General features: G+C 34.1%; 1 protein-coding gene and 1 long non-coding RNA gene across 13 annotated transcripts in view; one reads left to right on the top strand and one right to left on the bottom strand.

Annotated features, from left to right (window-relative positions):
* The window catches only part of Cmpy (crimpy), a 268239-nt gene that overhangs the window by 38961 nt on the left and 214522 nt on the right, over positions 1 to 14756 (top strand). For all 12 annotated transcript variants that reach the window (XM_072895450.1, XM_072895451.1, XM_072895448.1 and 9 more), the window contains 2 exons: positions 447 to 674; positions 8912 to 8959. In XM_072895450.1, the coding sequence (XP_072751551.1) occupies positions 447 to 674; positions 8912 to 8959 (276 nt within the window). The remainder of the gene's footprint in view (positions 1 to 446; positions 675 to 8911; positions 8960 to 14756) is intronic.
* LOC140667468 (uncharacterized) overlaps positions 1 to 14756 on the bottom strand; it is a 60067-nt gene that overhangs the window by 4003 nt on the left and 41308 nt on the right. The gene's annotated exons all lie outside the window — the stretch shown is intronic.

The raw sequence follows: 14756 nt of genomic DNA, 5'->3' as shown, positions 1-14756 counted from the left end.
ATGGGTATTTTTTTGATTTATTATTTTAAATACATAACTTGGTCAAATAAATAATAAATAGTGGGACGTTTCGACAATTACTTTTGCCTCTTCAGCCAATAATAAATTAAATTTAAAATTACAATACCTACAAGTTAGTTGTTAGTCAAACTTATATAAAACAAACGCAAAGTGATGTCGGAAATGTTTTATCGTTCGCAAGTATCTCGTGCAGTTATTGTTTGTGTTTTTTCTTTAAGTCAATCATTAGAGTGCATGAACTTTTTGGAATTTGATATTTGTTTGTTGATTATATTTAAAACTGTTTTTTTTTTACATATTGGATAGTTTTATATGTAAATGATAGATTTTTAAAGTAATTTTTTTAACTTCTTAATTAAATATATGAACAATTTGTGTTCACACACACACACATACCCGTTATCTGACGTAATTACATTTTCCAGAGATCCCGGGCAGATGGAGGAGGCATTGTCCACACGGGCCAATGATGTCGGGTCCCGGCTGCAACCTGGTCGGCGAGGGAACCGCGACGGTCGAAACCGGAAATGCAGCGGCCGCCGGCAAATGCGTTTGCGGTCCGGCGGTGCCCTGGTGCCCGGGTGAGCCGCGGCCCTACATGTATACGACGCGGCACGAGTGCAAGCTCAATTTGGAGGCGAAAATTGCTTACGGTAGGACGCATTCATTCCATATGCGAGATATATGCCGCGTGACGTATGGTGATGCTGCTCGCGGGCGCGAGATGCGATTCGCGAAGCGGGCGGGCCGCTGCGCTGCGGCCGCCTGATAATGCGCGTCAAAGCGCACTAATGGCAAAATTAATTTCACGCCCGATTCGTCAAATGGCGTGAATTACACCCGTCTATCGGAAGGGAATCGGTCGTAATGTACGTATAACGCAGAGCTATCAATTTTAATTATCCTCCTCTGCGTCAGTATCAGTATACCGGGAGGCTTGTGTAATCGGTGAGAGTTTGTGTGTACATTGCGCGTAACAATTTGTTCCAATCCATTGCGTCCCTTTTGGAAACGCAGAGATTGATGATTGACCTATTAGACGGAATAATCGTATGGATCAGCAAAAATAAAAACTTGATATCCCAATTTACGCTTATAATTATGTGATAAAAGTTTTGGCCTCTTTTTTTATAGATTAATAAAAGAATGATATACCATAATTGACTCTCAAAGACTTTATGTTTTTTTGAAAACGAAAAAAAACTGTCTTATAATTGCATCCATTCCTTCGATTATTGTGCCGGGAAAAATAAAGATGGTCTGTACGTCTGGTTGTTTACCGTGTTCTTAAGCATCTGCGACCGCATAAATTCCTTGGCATGTTCCTCCTCCTGAATGAACAGTATTCATACCGTATTGATAAATTCAACTGATTGCGAAAATATCCTCGGCAAACATCACTTGTGAGTTATGTCAATGTACAATATGCAAAAGGTCAATGTTTATTTGCTATTATACTTTTGCTTTCCCAGAATTACCACAAAGTTGCTGTTTGCTCTATCATCGCATTGTTTATCTATATTTAGCGTGTATCACATCCTGCGGTAAAAGTCGCTGACCTGACACAAATAGAGACAAGATCGATTTCGTGTAAAAAGGAACGACAACGAACAACGACATGTCAAGAAATTTATACTACGTTGACATCATCGTTATTTTCGAATGAGTCTGCGGTAAAAATTATCTGTATTGCGTCGTGCGATCTCTCCACGTTGCATTTGAAATAACCGAACACAATTTTCGGGTCATGAATGTTATTACCGAGTAAACATTTATCCGGTCGGTGAACAAAAGTTAACCCGGCGTCGTCTGTTTTAAATAAACTCAAACTGTCACGCGCGCTTTTAACACATCGTGAATAATTTAATGGACACGTCGCGATTTCATCAACACGTTCCATTAATTACGGCTATTTGTTTTGATAATCGATATTTTTTTAGTACAAATTATATATTTGTTAAAACAGAACTTTATGTCTTTTCTTTTTTTATTATGAATAATTTCTGCATTAATTGAGAAGAGGAATTGAAAATTGACAATCATTATGCAAACTATATAGTCTTATATATTATCCGATATTAATCACTATATTTTTATCATCGATCGTTACTGCAGAAAAACGTGTCTTTTCGCTGTCTTTCCTCTCGTCCGAGCGTGGATGAAAAAGAGAAACAGTAACGAGACGAATGAAGTACGCGCGAAACTATGTCAGGCGCGCAAACGACGACTCGGTGTTAATGAAAAGAAAACACAAATAGTGACGGAGGCGAGGACAACGGCTAAGAAAAATGGGAAAGCCAGACTGAAGGGAAGGGAATACAGACGGTATAGCGGTAATGAGAAAAGGACATAGTTAGGAGTGCCACGTTCATTCGTTCATTATCAGCTTCGTCGTTTCTGATTAGAACGCATAAAAACAACCACGTGAGGGAGAAGATTGTGTTACCCGGCTAATTTGGAGCGACTGTTTTTTTATAGATTTCCCAATTTTTTTTTATCCGACATGAGTTTTGATATATTGGAAACGTCTCTCGTCCATAAGAACTAATTAGAACTTTTTACGCGGTAATAACTTTTCGCGTGCGCGTCGTTCTCACCCATAATGTTAATATTTAATTTCTCCTTAGAACGAACATATTCACATGCTTTTAAGTTGAAAACATTAATAGTTTTTTAATATATTGGAAAATAATTAACATTGTCAGTTGGATGCATAAATATTATTAAATTAATAATAAAAAATAAATTATTCTCCTGCATTTGTTTATTGAAAGCATAATTATACTTTATGTACTCGCATTTCATTAATATACATATAGTACCTATCAAAGTGTGACACTGTGTATATTCGATTCTTTTTATTCTCTGCTCTGATAGTTGTTCATTTCGAAAGAAATAACTATGTGTGCGTAGACGACTCCATAACAGTTATGATTAGAGCTCTCATCCGGTTGCTCAGAATCAATAGTTAACTCGTTCTCTTTTTGAGTGCAACTTCCAGAAGTCCATCTCGGCACAGTGCGGTGTTCAACGTGTAACGAGGTTGTTGGCGAGCGAGTAACAAAAGTAGTTACCTCGACCGGCACAGAAAGTTAAATTCGATTCGTTGAGAAAAGTTTAATCGCGTACGTTCTATAAGGGCAGACGGATTGTTCCTTTGCCGGTGAGTTAAGTACACGAGTAAAATACCTAAGTCCAAAAGAGAAACAAAGGAACCAGCGGACCGAGTTCGTTTCGGTGTACCGAAGCATACGCGCGAATAGCACTTTCTAAATTAGAATCATGAATTTTCGGGCACATAAGAAAATGTTTCTTTATTCTATATTTCAACAGACGCGCATTGAATTGAAATTAATAAACAATTTTTATTAGTTATATCAGAGTAAGTAGTGCATTCATTACAATTATTTATAGAGACTTTTTATTCTCCTCAACCTGAAAACATTTGTCTTAATTATTGCAACATGCTAAAATTATTATTAGGTATTAAATGATCGAAAAAAAGAAAATTTTTTTAAATAAAAAAAAAGTATTAGAGAAATTGTATTTAGTTGCTATGAAAAATCACGTCAACTTGCATGTCAATAAAAGTTTGCTTTATTGCTTTGCATATTACATAAAAATTATTTTTCACGATTAATATTATATTTCACGAATTTTACGAGTATTTTTACAGATGTCATTCGACGCATAAAACGGATTTGAATAGAGATATTTTGGCGGTATCACCTCCCACAACGAAATAAACTGGTGTTTATAAAACGCGCTGTGAATTTCATTGAACCTCATTGAAAGTAATTGTTCTTCGGTTAATTGAGTGCAATGCCCGATATTGTTCTCTGACCGCAATAAAAAAATCGTTGACTCCCATTGCGAATGTATTATACTTCTAAAGGCAATGTATGTACAGGAAAAAGCGTAAAATATTAGAGATAACAATAACAGATATGTTCACGTTTACATACATAATCGAGTCACATTGTGTCGCCATTGTATTTATATCGACATTTATAAAATACGTTTTTAAAGCAGTAATTTTTCTGTGTAAATTTATTTTAGAAAAATAAGATATATTGTATAGCTAGATTATTATATAATTTATTAAAATAATTTAATAATAATTTAATTATTCGTTTTCTTCATTAAATTTGAAATTCCCTACGTGCACTGGTTTTCAAAAACAAAAAAGGATAGTAAAAAGCGAAAATAAAAGGCTATTTATTTTATTAATAATAAAGATATCAGACAGCTCTCTTTTCTATATAATATTTTTTTTTACAAAAATATTAATTTTTATAAACAAGTTTTATCTGAACAGTCTCATTAATCTCTATTTAATTTTATACTTTTAGCTTCTAAAACTAATAAACAGTACATACATTTTTTTATTTATTGAATATTATTTTTCTATTGTAATAAACAGCATAATAATAATAATTCGCTTCCAAAAATGATTAAAAAGTTGATTTGTATGCAACAAATGTTCCGCAAGCATCTCTTATTCATTCGTTAGAATGTGCGAGTAACAATGGGTTCATAATGAAGCTGCCTTCGATGTATATAGGAGTGTATATATATATGTATATACGTTGCTAAAATTGGTCGTTGCTGAGGCCGACCTGTCGTTAGCAGAAATTAATTCGTTTTATAACGCGTAGACACATACAAGGCGAATTTACGCCAGGCTAGAAGTTTGACGTGGGGATCGATTTCGCAACACCTTCAATTTCAGTTTATGTTAGGCCATTATGCTCGATTCATTTTACGTCGTGGCCTAAACAACTCCAGTCCTCGGGCGTTCCCATGGCAAACTTATTCGACGCGCCAATTTACGGAATATGAAGCAAATTGCAAATCGCATTGCGGGAACTAATAAAACTTTGCTGATGCTTAGCGAGCGTAAATTAGCGCCACATGACAAGAATTCGTTCGAGTGGATTTTCACTTTACGAATGGCAATGTCGGAATGTTCAAAGCATCTGGTTAATAAGTTAAATCTCTAATTACTAAAACAGCAAAAGGATTACGTATCGCCGAGAGTGCAGTGAAACGCTGTAATTATTATTTATTTGAAACAAAAAAAATTTTAATTGATTTTTCATATGTAAACTTTAAACAATAGTTTTTACGGCTGAGTTGCTTTTTCTTATAATTGATTAAAATGAAAATAATTACAAAGAGTTTTTAAGCTTTGTAATTTTATAATTTCTCTGAAATCATTAATAATTTCTTACATACACTTCAGTTATGAAGCTGGTGATATCCTATTATTGAAAGTAGAGCTGAAAATTAATATACTTTTTAACAGTAAAAACGATTTATATATATTCTGATTTAGCTTTTTTTAAATTTTATTTAGGAAAAAAAAACGTTATTGATTATTTTAAATTACTTTTTTTAAGGAAAGCGAAAAATCAGTTTTTCACGCGAGAATGCAAAGGTACATGTCACTGCTTCATTTCCAGATTGGAAATATATTTTGGTCCGTTCGCGCGATGTGTCGAAAAATCTAATGTTGAAGGAAAGCGTTTATGAAACATTTCGGGACATCCCTCCATCTTTTATACCCGTGGCAATTTTGTAGCTTCGTCTTCGTTCATAGGTACTCCTCTCACGTCTCGGATCCAATCGCTTTTTACTCTCTCGTAGTATGACGAAACAACGCAAAGTCATATTGTGTCAGAAGTGCTGGCTCGGCAAGGTCTTAAGAAAAACCTTTGGATCTTTACTTTACTACGTGTAGAATTTCGAAGGGCGCGCGAACATTCTTTGAGAAAGCCCGGGTACGGTTGATTTTGCGCGCAAATTCTTTGCGTACGTAAAATAATTTTTGCGATAGCGATATATTCAAAGCAATAACTAAAACAACACAATTTCAACAGTTGACACAAATTGATGTAAACATTTTTAGAAAGTCAGTATTATTATGTGTATAACTGTATTATACTGTATTTCAATTTATTACATGAAAGGGAAAAAGAGAAAGAGAGAAAGAGAGAAAGAGAGAGAGAGAGCGAATTAAATATATAAACTGAAACTAGATATAAAGCATTGCTTTCGTTCAGGGATTACGGTTGTATATTTGTGGTTGTTGCAGATAAATCAAATCACGGTGAAATTACTATCTTAGAATTCTCTTCTTATTATATAAACTCACGTATTTCTGATATACGAGATATGTTAGTGAACTAAAAACAGCCTGCTTGGAAAATCTATTATTAGATATTCTTTAGAGACGTCGTGATACAGCTATCTTTATTTGGCCGAGTTTTCAGTCACTAAAGTCGCGCGATCGTGAGAAAACGATCCCTGAACGTTGATCCTAGCCTGGTTTAGACATTAGACTACGCAATCATGTCGATATAAACACGAGGTCAGACGTGATCGAGTGACGTATCGCCAATCGTTTTCGTACGCGGTCAAGTCCAATCTAAAAATGTCAGACGTCGTATCCATCCGATGATTTAATTGCGAGGAATGGACGTGGCATTTTATACGGATGATCGGAGTAGTATGGTCGCACAGCCTTAGGATGTCTAGGCACTTTAACAACTTAATAATTAGGTCATTACACAAATGTATTATTGATTCAATTTAATCTTCAGCGGAAATCCTCAAAGTCACAGTAAGATAAATTATAAAGTTATTTTGGAAACAAAGTCGGGACCGCTATTTCGTTAGCGCTTCTCGTTTATAAATTAGGGACACGTGCGAGAATATACATATATATATATATATATATATATACACTATCGTCAAAAAGTTTAAGTCCAAAGAAATTTATAAATTTAATTTATCATTTTCTTCCCAAAAAGTAGTGCAAATTATTTTTACTTTTGAGGTATTATAACATAATTTTACAACTATTAATAAAAAAGAAACAATTAACGGAATGTCATGCGTGTAAAAACAAATTATTTTCTCGAGGAACCTAACAAGCCGTCGTTACCAGTTAAGTAAACTGAAAAATTTTTATGAGAGATACTAAAGAGAGAATAGACAATGAGACAATAAAAGAACTAATCGATAGAATGCCTAGATTTTACTTGAAAGTTATAGAAAAAAAGAGTGAATGTTTTTATGAGAAAGAGAGAGTTCAGTGATTTTTCATAAAATAGAAACTTTTATTATTTGTTTTCACTACTATGTATTTCTTTTAAAAATAAAATTTAATTTATTTATAATTTGAAGCATTTCTATTTTGTATTTTTTCCGTGATCTTTATATTTATTACTTTGATCTTAAACTTTTTGACGGCAGTGTATAGATATGTATAGTAAAATTAGCATGATACACAAGTATAATTAGCGGCATCGACGCGCGTGGGTAACGTAAACAACTTATAGAAAACAGACGATATTAACTGATACTTTCTTATATTGATGTCGTGTCCTATATAATCTATTCATGTAAACTGAAATAATGTAAGTGTGGACATAGTTTAAAAAATAACTGTTTATATATTTTTAGAAAAGCATATCAAGATTCGTGATAAATTTAAATTTATGAGTTTAATAATTTAGCAATCTATGTAAATACTTACACCAGTTTCTATAATAGAAACAGTTCGCATTCAAAGTTCGTTATGGAAAATTTAGTTTTCAGATCAAATTTGCATTACAGAAATACTGCATCTTTCTAAGTAATTGAACTTTGTTTTACATTATTGAGTATTTTATATTTCGCGTATACATACATAAACATTATCAATGAAAGATCAAGAAGGAAAAATAAAAGGAAAATACAAGTTTCTGAGAAATTGTCGATTTAATGTTTATCACAGTGTCTGATTGAAATAAAGAGCAGTTATGGTGGCAAATATCGTAACGATAGTTCAAGGAAAATTATTCCACGGATTTGCTTGCACTTTTAGATAATCCGATATTTGTCCGGAATACTCGCGTCTACGTTGTGTAAAATTTACTCGCCATATTAACTGCCCGGCGGCAATCCATTCGAATATTTGTATAACAAACGTTCGCGGCCGCGCGAAATATTGAATTGCTCACCCCTAAGCAAATTCATAATCTATAACGCGTCGGTGTCCGTAATAGCGACGATATTTAATAAGGCAAGGACATTTATAGAGCCAGCCGAGTCGTTTATCGTGCATAAATACGAAGAAAAACGAGCGTGAGATACTTTCTTGGCGAGAAATATTTTCAGGTTCTCAAGTATCATACCATAAACTTTTAGGGATTATTTCTTTTTATTTAGCTATATATATATATATATATATATATATATATATATATCAAAAGATACAACAAATCAATTTAAATATGTACACATCTGGATTTTATTTTGAAAATAACGCAAGTATGTTTTGACAGTATATTTAGTACAAGTACATTTTCGAATTTTATTTTAAACGAATTTTATATAAATTACTATTTTTACAATACACTTATGCACACAATAAAATCTCATCTTCTTTTATTGACTTTTATTCCATCTTCAAATTTACTTTATGCGCATATTAATATCCTCTCCTTTTTATTTTATATTCAGTTACTCTTTATTCATCGTTATTAATTGATTTTGACTAATGCAATCTTTTGTAAAAATTCATCTTTTATAATTAATACCAATTACTTGGCTGGATGACATGCGAATCGATATTTTAATAGATCTAAATCGTATTTACGACGTCGATCATTACGGAAAACGTAATTACAAACTGAATTACTTTACTTATTAGTAGTTCTCGATCAGAACAGAGTCGCTCGCGCGTCTCCGATCGCGAAATAATGGACGTTATCGCCAAGAGCGCTATCCAAGTTTAATCTAATGAAGTGTTTTGCAAGTACTCGTTAATTAATTCATGCCCAATATCCATCTTTACCAAAGAGTACCACCACAGCCGATAAACTTGTAACTTCTGTTTCAGATGACCTCTATAATTCTGGAGACACGCCGAGCAGCGGCACCATTGAGGGTGAGTTACTTTCAACCAATTTCAAAAGTTTTCGTGAACGGGCGGCTTTAATTGAGTGTGTTTAGTATTCATCCACTATCGTGTTTAAGGGATTAAAGGGAAATTATACGAGCTCGCGTTCCACTACGCAAACTACGCGCGACTCTTCCTTTGATACTGTATCGTGGCTTTTACAGTGTTCAGCTCGTAGCATTAATACATGCTCACCGTTAACAAGTGTTGCTAGCTCGAAACTTTTAGCAGTAGACAAATATGCCGCTGTCATGTTGCTATTGATCGACAAAGAATCTAACGAAATAGCACGAAGATTACCTCTATTAATTTTGATGCGATACCCTTGATCGAACGAAAAATAATGCCGCTATATTATACACTCACTTTGAAAGCGGACACTATATCCATTAACGTAGTGTTCCATCGATCAGTCTTTATCATATAAAATCGTTTTATTCATTTTTCATAAATGCTAATAATTCGTAATTATATTCGGCATCGATACGAACAAATGTAATTACATATGATAAAATACTTCACGAAATTAATTGGAAAAATATACTTCAATTTAACAGACAATTATTCGACATATATACCGATATTCATTTGATACATTATGCAAATTAACAAAAAATTACCTTTGAGCACAATCGTTAATGAAAAATTGCCACACATCTTTATAATTCTCGCGTTTACTTTTGCAAAATAATTGTGCCAATTTTTACTGAAACGTCTCGATAATTTTTCATTTATTTTATAATAGAACCGTGAAAAGTACACGGAAAACATTTTTTTAAAATTATAAAATTGAATTATTATTAATTATTGTAATATATAAGTTATCATTGTAATATATTTAAATATTATGATCAAAATTATACTATTAAGTAATATTTTAATCACTAATTTGGGATGATTTATGCGGCGTTATAGATAGAGACACGGATAATCCAAATTTGCTTTCGCGAATCAGAGAACAATGCTGAGATGATATCACTTTAGATGATATCGCGACTAAACAGAAATTCTTCTCGCCACTTTCCGCGATATCAGTATAATACTCACCCCGCTACTAATTGCATGTCTTATCGGCGTCACGCATCTACCACGTTCTTCGAGGCTGTTAGATGCAGGCGGATAACGGCCACTTCCGCTAATGTAACGGCGAGGTAGTCACATAAGCGATTCAGGGCATAGAATTGAATTATCTCACAGAGATGGGGGAAAGGATTGAAAGGGTCAAGCAGTCGACACTCGAGATGCACGGGATGGAGAGGTTTAATTTAATCTGGTAGGCGGGAGTATATTTCTCCTTCTATCCATCGTTTCTCCCTCCTATCCTTTCGCAAACTCTATCTATCGCAAAATAGGAACAAAAGTAACGTAAGAACTTTTCCTTTGTATGCGACTAACGGTTTGTTTGTTTTTTTTTTTTTTTTTTTTCGCGCAGCGCATAAGAAATGGCAGGAAAGAAGGGCGAATTTTCGGCAAAGTGCCGAATGGTTGTAACAAAAGGGGTTTCCGCGGCGCATTTGCGGCGAAACTTTTCACAGGGAATTTCCGACCCGGTGAGGCGCGTTAAAAAATTACACTTTAACGTGTACACCGTGAAATTGAAGTGGCAAGATCGTTTTCCGTTTTTTAGTTGGGTTTCGCATTGCGCCACTACTGGCCGGCTTCGTGTTACACACTTGTCTGTCTCTTTCAAACTATTATTTATCGTTGAATTTATATACATACGAAGACCTTTATCGATCGTACGTACAAATAAACGACGTTGGACGACCGAGAAGATAATGGGGGCTTGATTATTATCGAATTTGTGAAGTTTTAAAAAGAAATCTTAAAACTCACAAGTCTTCATTTACTTTTTTATTTTAAAAAGTCAAGAGGAATTTAATCAAAATTTTTTTACTTCTCTCTTTTTTTCAATCTTAAGATCAATTTTTCAAACTTCTTAAAGAAAGAAATGAATGGACCTTTGTTGTATTGCATTCTTCAATTCTTCTGTTTAATGATTATTATATTCGCACTCGAAAAGGAAAAAGAAATTGCCATATATATTTACCGCTGCAAATCGCGGCGACTAATATTGTTTCAAAGGCAAGAGGACAATTACATTATTCCGCATAGTTTCGAGCAATTTAATTTGTCGGATAGCCCTTCGTAAGACGAGTGATAAAAACTTCCCTCCGACTGTGTAGTCGTTGTGGTTACCGTCGGCTGCCTCCAACGAGTTTTCACGGAGAATTTTCATGGGGTGGTTGCAAAAGAGAGTAACAAAGAGTAATCGCGCGTGGCAAAGTTCGTCGGCGCGATCGTATATTATTGCAAACCGACATTTACAACTAAAGTCAATGAAGGTATATAGCAAAATACATACTTCATTAAATTCAACGGAACGATCCGTAAGTGGAATTCTTCGAAGCAATATTTCTCTCGATCGCTCAATTTCTTTCTCAATATTAAAGATTACTATCGCACCGTAATAGAGTCAGTGGCGGTAAAAACGTGATAATGAAAAATATAAGTAAAACGAATGAATTTTATCAAACGTGTTAGTTAATTATTTCTAAACCGTAATTTTTTTTTTAGATTGCAAGATTAGATTATAATTACAGATATTAATATTTTATAATGCTCACCCTGTGAACGAATAGTTATAGGTCTTGCCTCTTAATTTAAAATTGTCTTGTCACGAACATGTTTTATTAGTGTTTCTAGAATATTGTAATTTCAAGTTAAAATAAATTTTAACTTGATACAAAATTTACATATTTTTATGGCAAAAGTTGCGTGTATCGCAAAAGAGTAAAATATGAGATAAGCTTATCCTTTTCATACTTGTAAAACGTATTACTAAATAATGTAAATAAAATAAATAATCCAGAGAAAATATCAGTACAAATTCTACACATTTTAATATAATAAAAGTACGTTGTAATGAACATGGAGATTCCATACGCTCCCTTTTTGAATACCAAGACCGCTCGTGGCGCGCACTTTATCCTATTGAGAATGTTCCTCTTGAATGGAGTTTCGCCCTGCTTCGTAATAATGCGGTATCACTTTCCTCTCACTTGCTTCCGGACAATGTGCTCCGTACAATAGGGAAGCCATCGAATTTTGTACCTTTTTTTCCCGTGCCATCGTTGAAAAATTACACCCCTAACATTCGTCGACTCGTTAATCCTTTCGGTATCAAGTTTTTATTTACTAGACCACAAATCTGATTATTCATACCTACATTATTTCTGTGTAATTATAGCAAGGTTTAGGAATCCTTGTGGGAAATTTTTCGATATTAATTTCCAATGTTCCATAATTAAAATGCGAAAATACAACAATTGACGTAAAATATATTCTGCACAGATATCGAAAAAATTAAACTCAAATGTCAAATTAAAATGTCTGATATTTTAATATGAAAAATTAAAGAAAGAAATCCATATAAGTGCCAAATAAATTCCTGTGATCTCCAGTTTTTAATATTTAATTCAGAAATTAATTTGACAAATCTTTTTTATGCAAATAGAATATTACGTAGCAATCATATAATATTGATTTATTATTTCTAATATATTATAGGCATTTGTAATATTTTTCTAACTAAATGAAAACGTGACGAAAACGACGAATCGGTCTCACAGACGCGTTATATATATGTATATATATATATATATATATATATATATATATATATATATATATATATGTGTGTATATATATATATTACCTTCTCGAATTACAAAAGTCTACGAGGTGTGCCTTTCACGAACTTCTTTCAAGGATCTCGAATATCTTCGAACAGAGTAGCGTGACTTCGGTGGTTTCCTCTTGATTCTACTCTCTTACCGGCGTCTATCAGAAGCGTTATTTTGAAACGCTCCTTTCTCCCGCGATTCTTTTTCCCCCCCCGGGCGATGCTCTACGCCGTATTATTAAATAAACTTGCTCGCTGTCTCTCTTCTCGGAAAAGAGATTTTCCGGCAAATACTGCGACGTGCCGGCAATGTGCAAACATTGGCAAACTTTAATATTGTCCGCGCGGGCACATAATATAACATATTTTATTAAAGTGTGCACTGTGGGAAATACCACGCCGTTATGTAGACTGCCTCGCAATGAGAAGTCGACAGTTCGGAGATAGGAAGATTTTTATTTACGGAGGCTTTTATTTCTGGCGACAAAAAGTTTTAATAAAATTATCCGCGTAGCCATTATTATTAGTTAGAAATTTTCTAACTAACTTGATTGTATTTCAATGAAAGGTAAATTTTCATTAATTTATAGCTTCCTATATCGTATTTTTTAACCAAAATCTCATTTTCTTTGATAAAACATGAAATTAATTTTTTTATGAAATTAAAAGCTTCTATTGAATTACGTTTTATAAACATTTATAATTAAAAAATTAATTAATCTTTAATTAAATCAAGCTAATCTGCGCATGACGATAATTACAGATTCATTTCTTCATCCAGACGTCCCGCTAGTTCCGTTCTCGGGGGGGAAGGTAAAAGATAATTCGGGTTGAATCTAATAAAATATGCAGCATAAGGGTGTAACATTTATAGTGTATACTCTCGCCGAGCATCCTCGGGATTTATGTTTTACCTATCGCGGCGACGAAAGCGGATAATCCGCAAGGAAGATAGGGTGGAGGAAACGCGGGCGGAAAATGGCATCCGCGCGTACGGATCTCGAGCATATTTGCTTCGATAAAACGGATACGTTGTATTCGTGGCAACATCTCTGTTTATTCGCGCCAACCGTGCTTGTGGAGGAAGAGACGCGATAGGACGAAAGAAACTCGGTATCTTCTCGATATAGGGAAATAGAAATTGAGCAAAGTAACAAGACGCCGGAGGCCACGTCATCTTCTCCAGAACAGAAAATGCTACATTCGCCTTTTGGTTTTTTTTTTTTTTTTTTTTTTTTTTTTTACAAGAGAAAGAAAAAGACGACGTCAGATGGTGGTTTATAAAAATGATATCCCATCCTCTTTTCCCACACGATTTCTGGCAATGAGATTAAGTCGGCTCGTCGATGCGCGCCAGATAGATATTTGTCAAGAGGAGGAGTTTTATCGAAATAAAGTGCTCTGTGCTTCAACGTTGAAATGCCGCGTTGACATGTGAGCGCAATAGGTGTCGGCAATAGATACGAAAATCAATACGAAAATAAAGGCTGTCGTGGATTTATTGCATTCGCAAATTTTATTTGTCAACGTGAGGTATTAATAAATATTGATCGCAACGTAAGTTAATTCTCACCATGCGAAATATTTGTCCCCGCGATACAACAAAATATTATTTCTAAGATATGTTTTTAATAGACACGTTAATAAACACCTTTTAATTGACACGTTTACGAATAATGTCAGGAAAACATGGATGCATGTAACAACTTAATATGACTCCAATTGATTGGATCTTTCAACATCTTGCGGTTTATGTTCAATATTTAGCGCAGAATGAAGACTTGTACAAAATTTAAATTAATTAAAATTTTTTTCCATCACGATCTTGTTATACACGCCTAAGTGGATCGTGAAACTCCAGGTGGCGTTTTAAAGAGTGATCCAAAGAGTGTGGTCGGGTCGAGATTAAACGTGGATTAATTTATTGTCCCCTCTATTTTCTTGATAGAAACTATTTCCTTACAAGAATTGATTTCATTAGAAGCTTGTTCTCGCTTTAAGTGGATTGTTAAACTTTACGGCGATTCAAGGGACGTCACCTCGGTCGTGTATTAATTTCCCGCCTACATAGAAACTGCTTTCATGAAAGAATTAATTTTG

The sequence above is a fragment of the Anoplolepis gracilipes genome, chromosome 7 (genome assembly GCF_047496725.1).
Source record: "Anoplolepis gracilipes chromosome 7, ASM4749672v1, whole genome shotgun sequence".
Lineage (NCBI taxonomy): Eukaryota > Metazoa > Arthropoda > Insecta > Hymenoptera > Formicidae > Anoplolepis > Anoplolepis gracilipes.
Note: the sequence above shows the minus strand (reverse complement) of the source record. Positions and strands in the feature narration are given on the sequence as shown.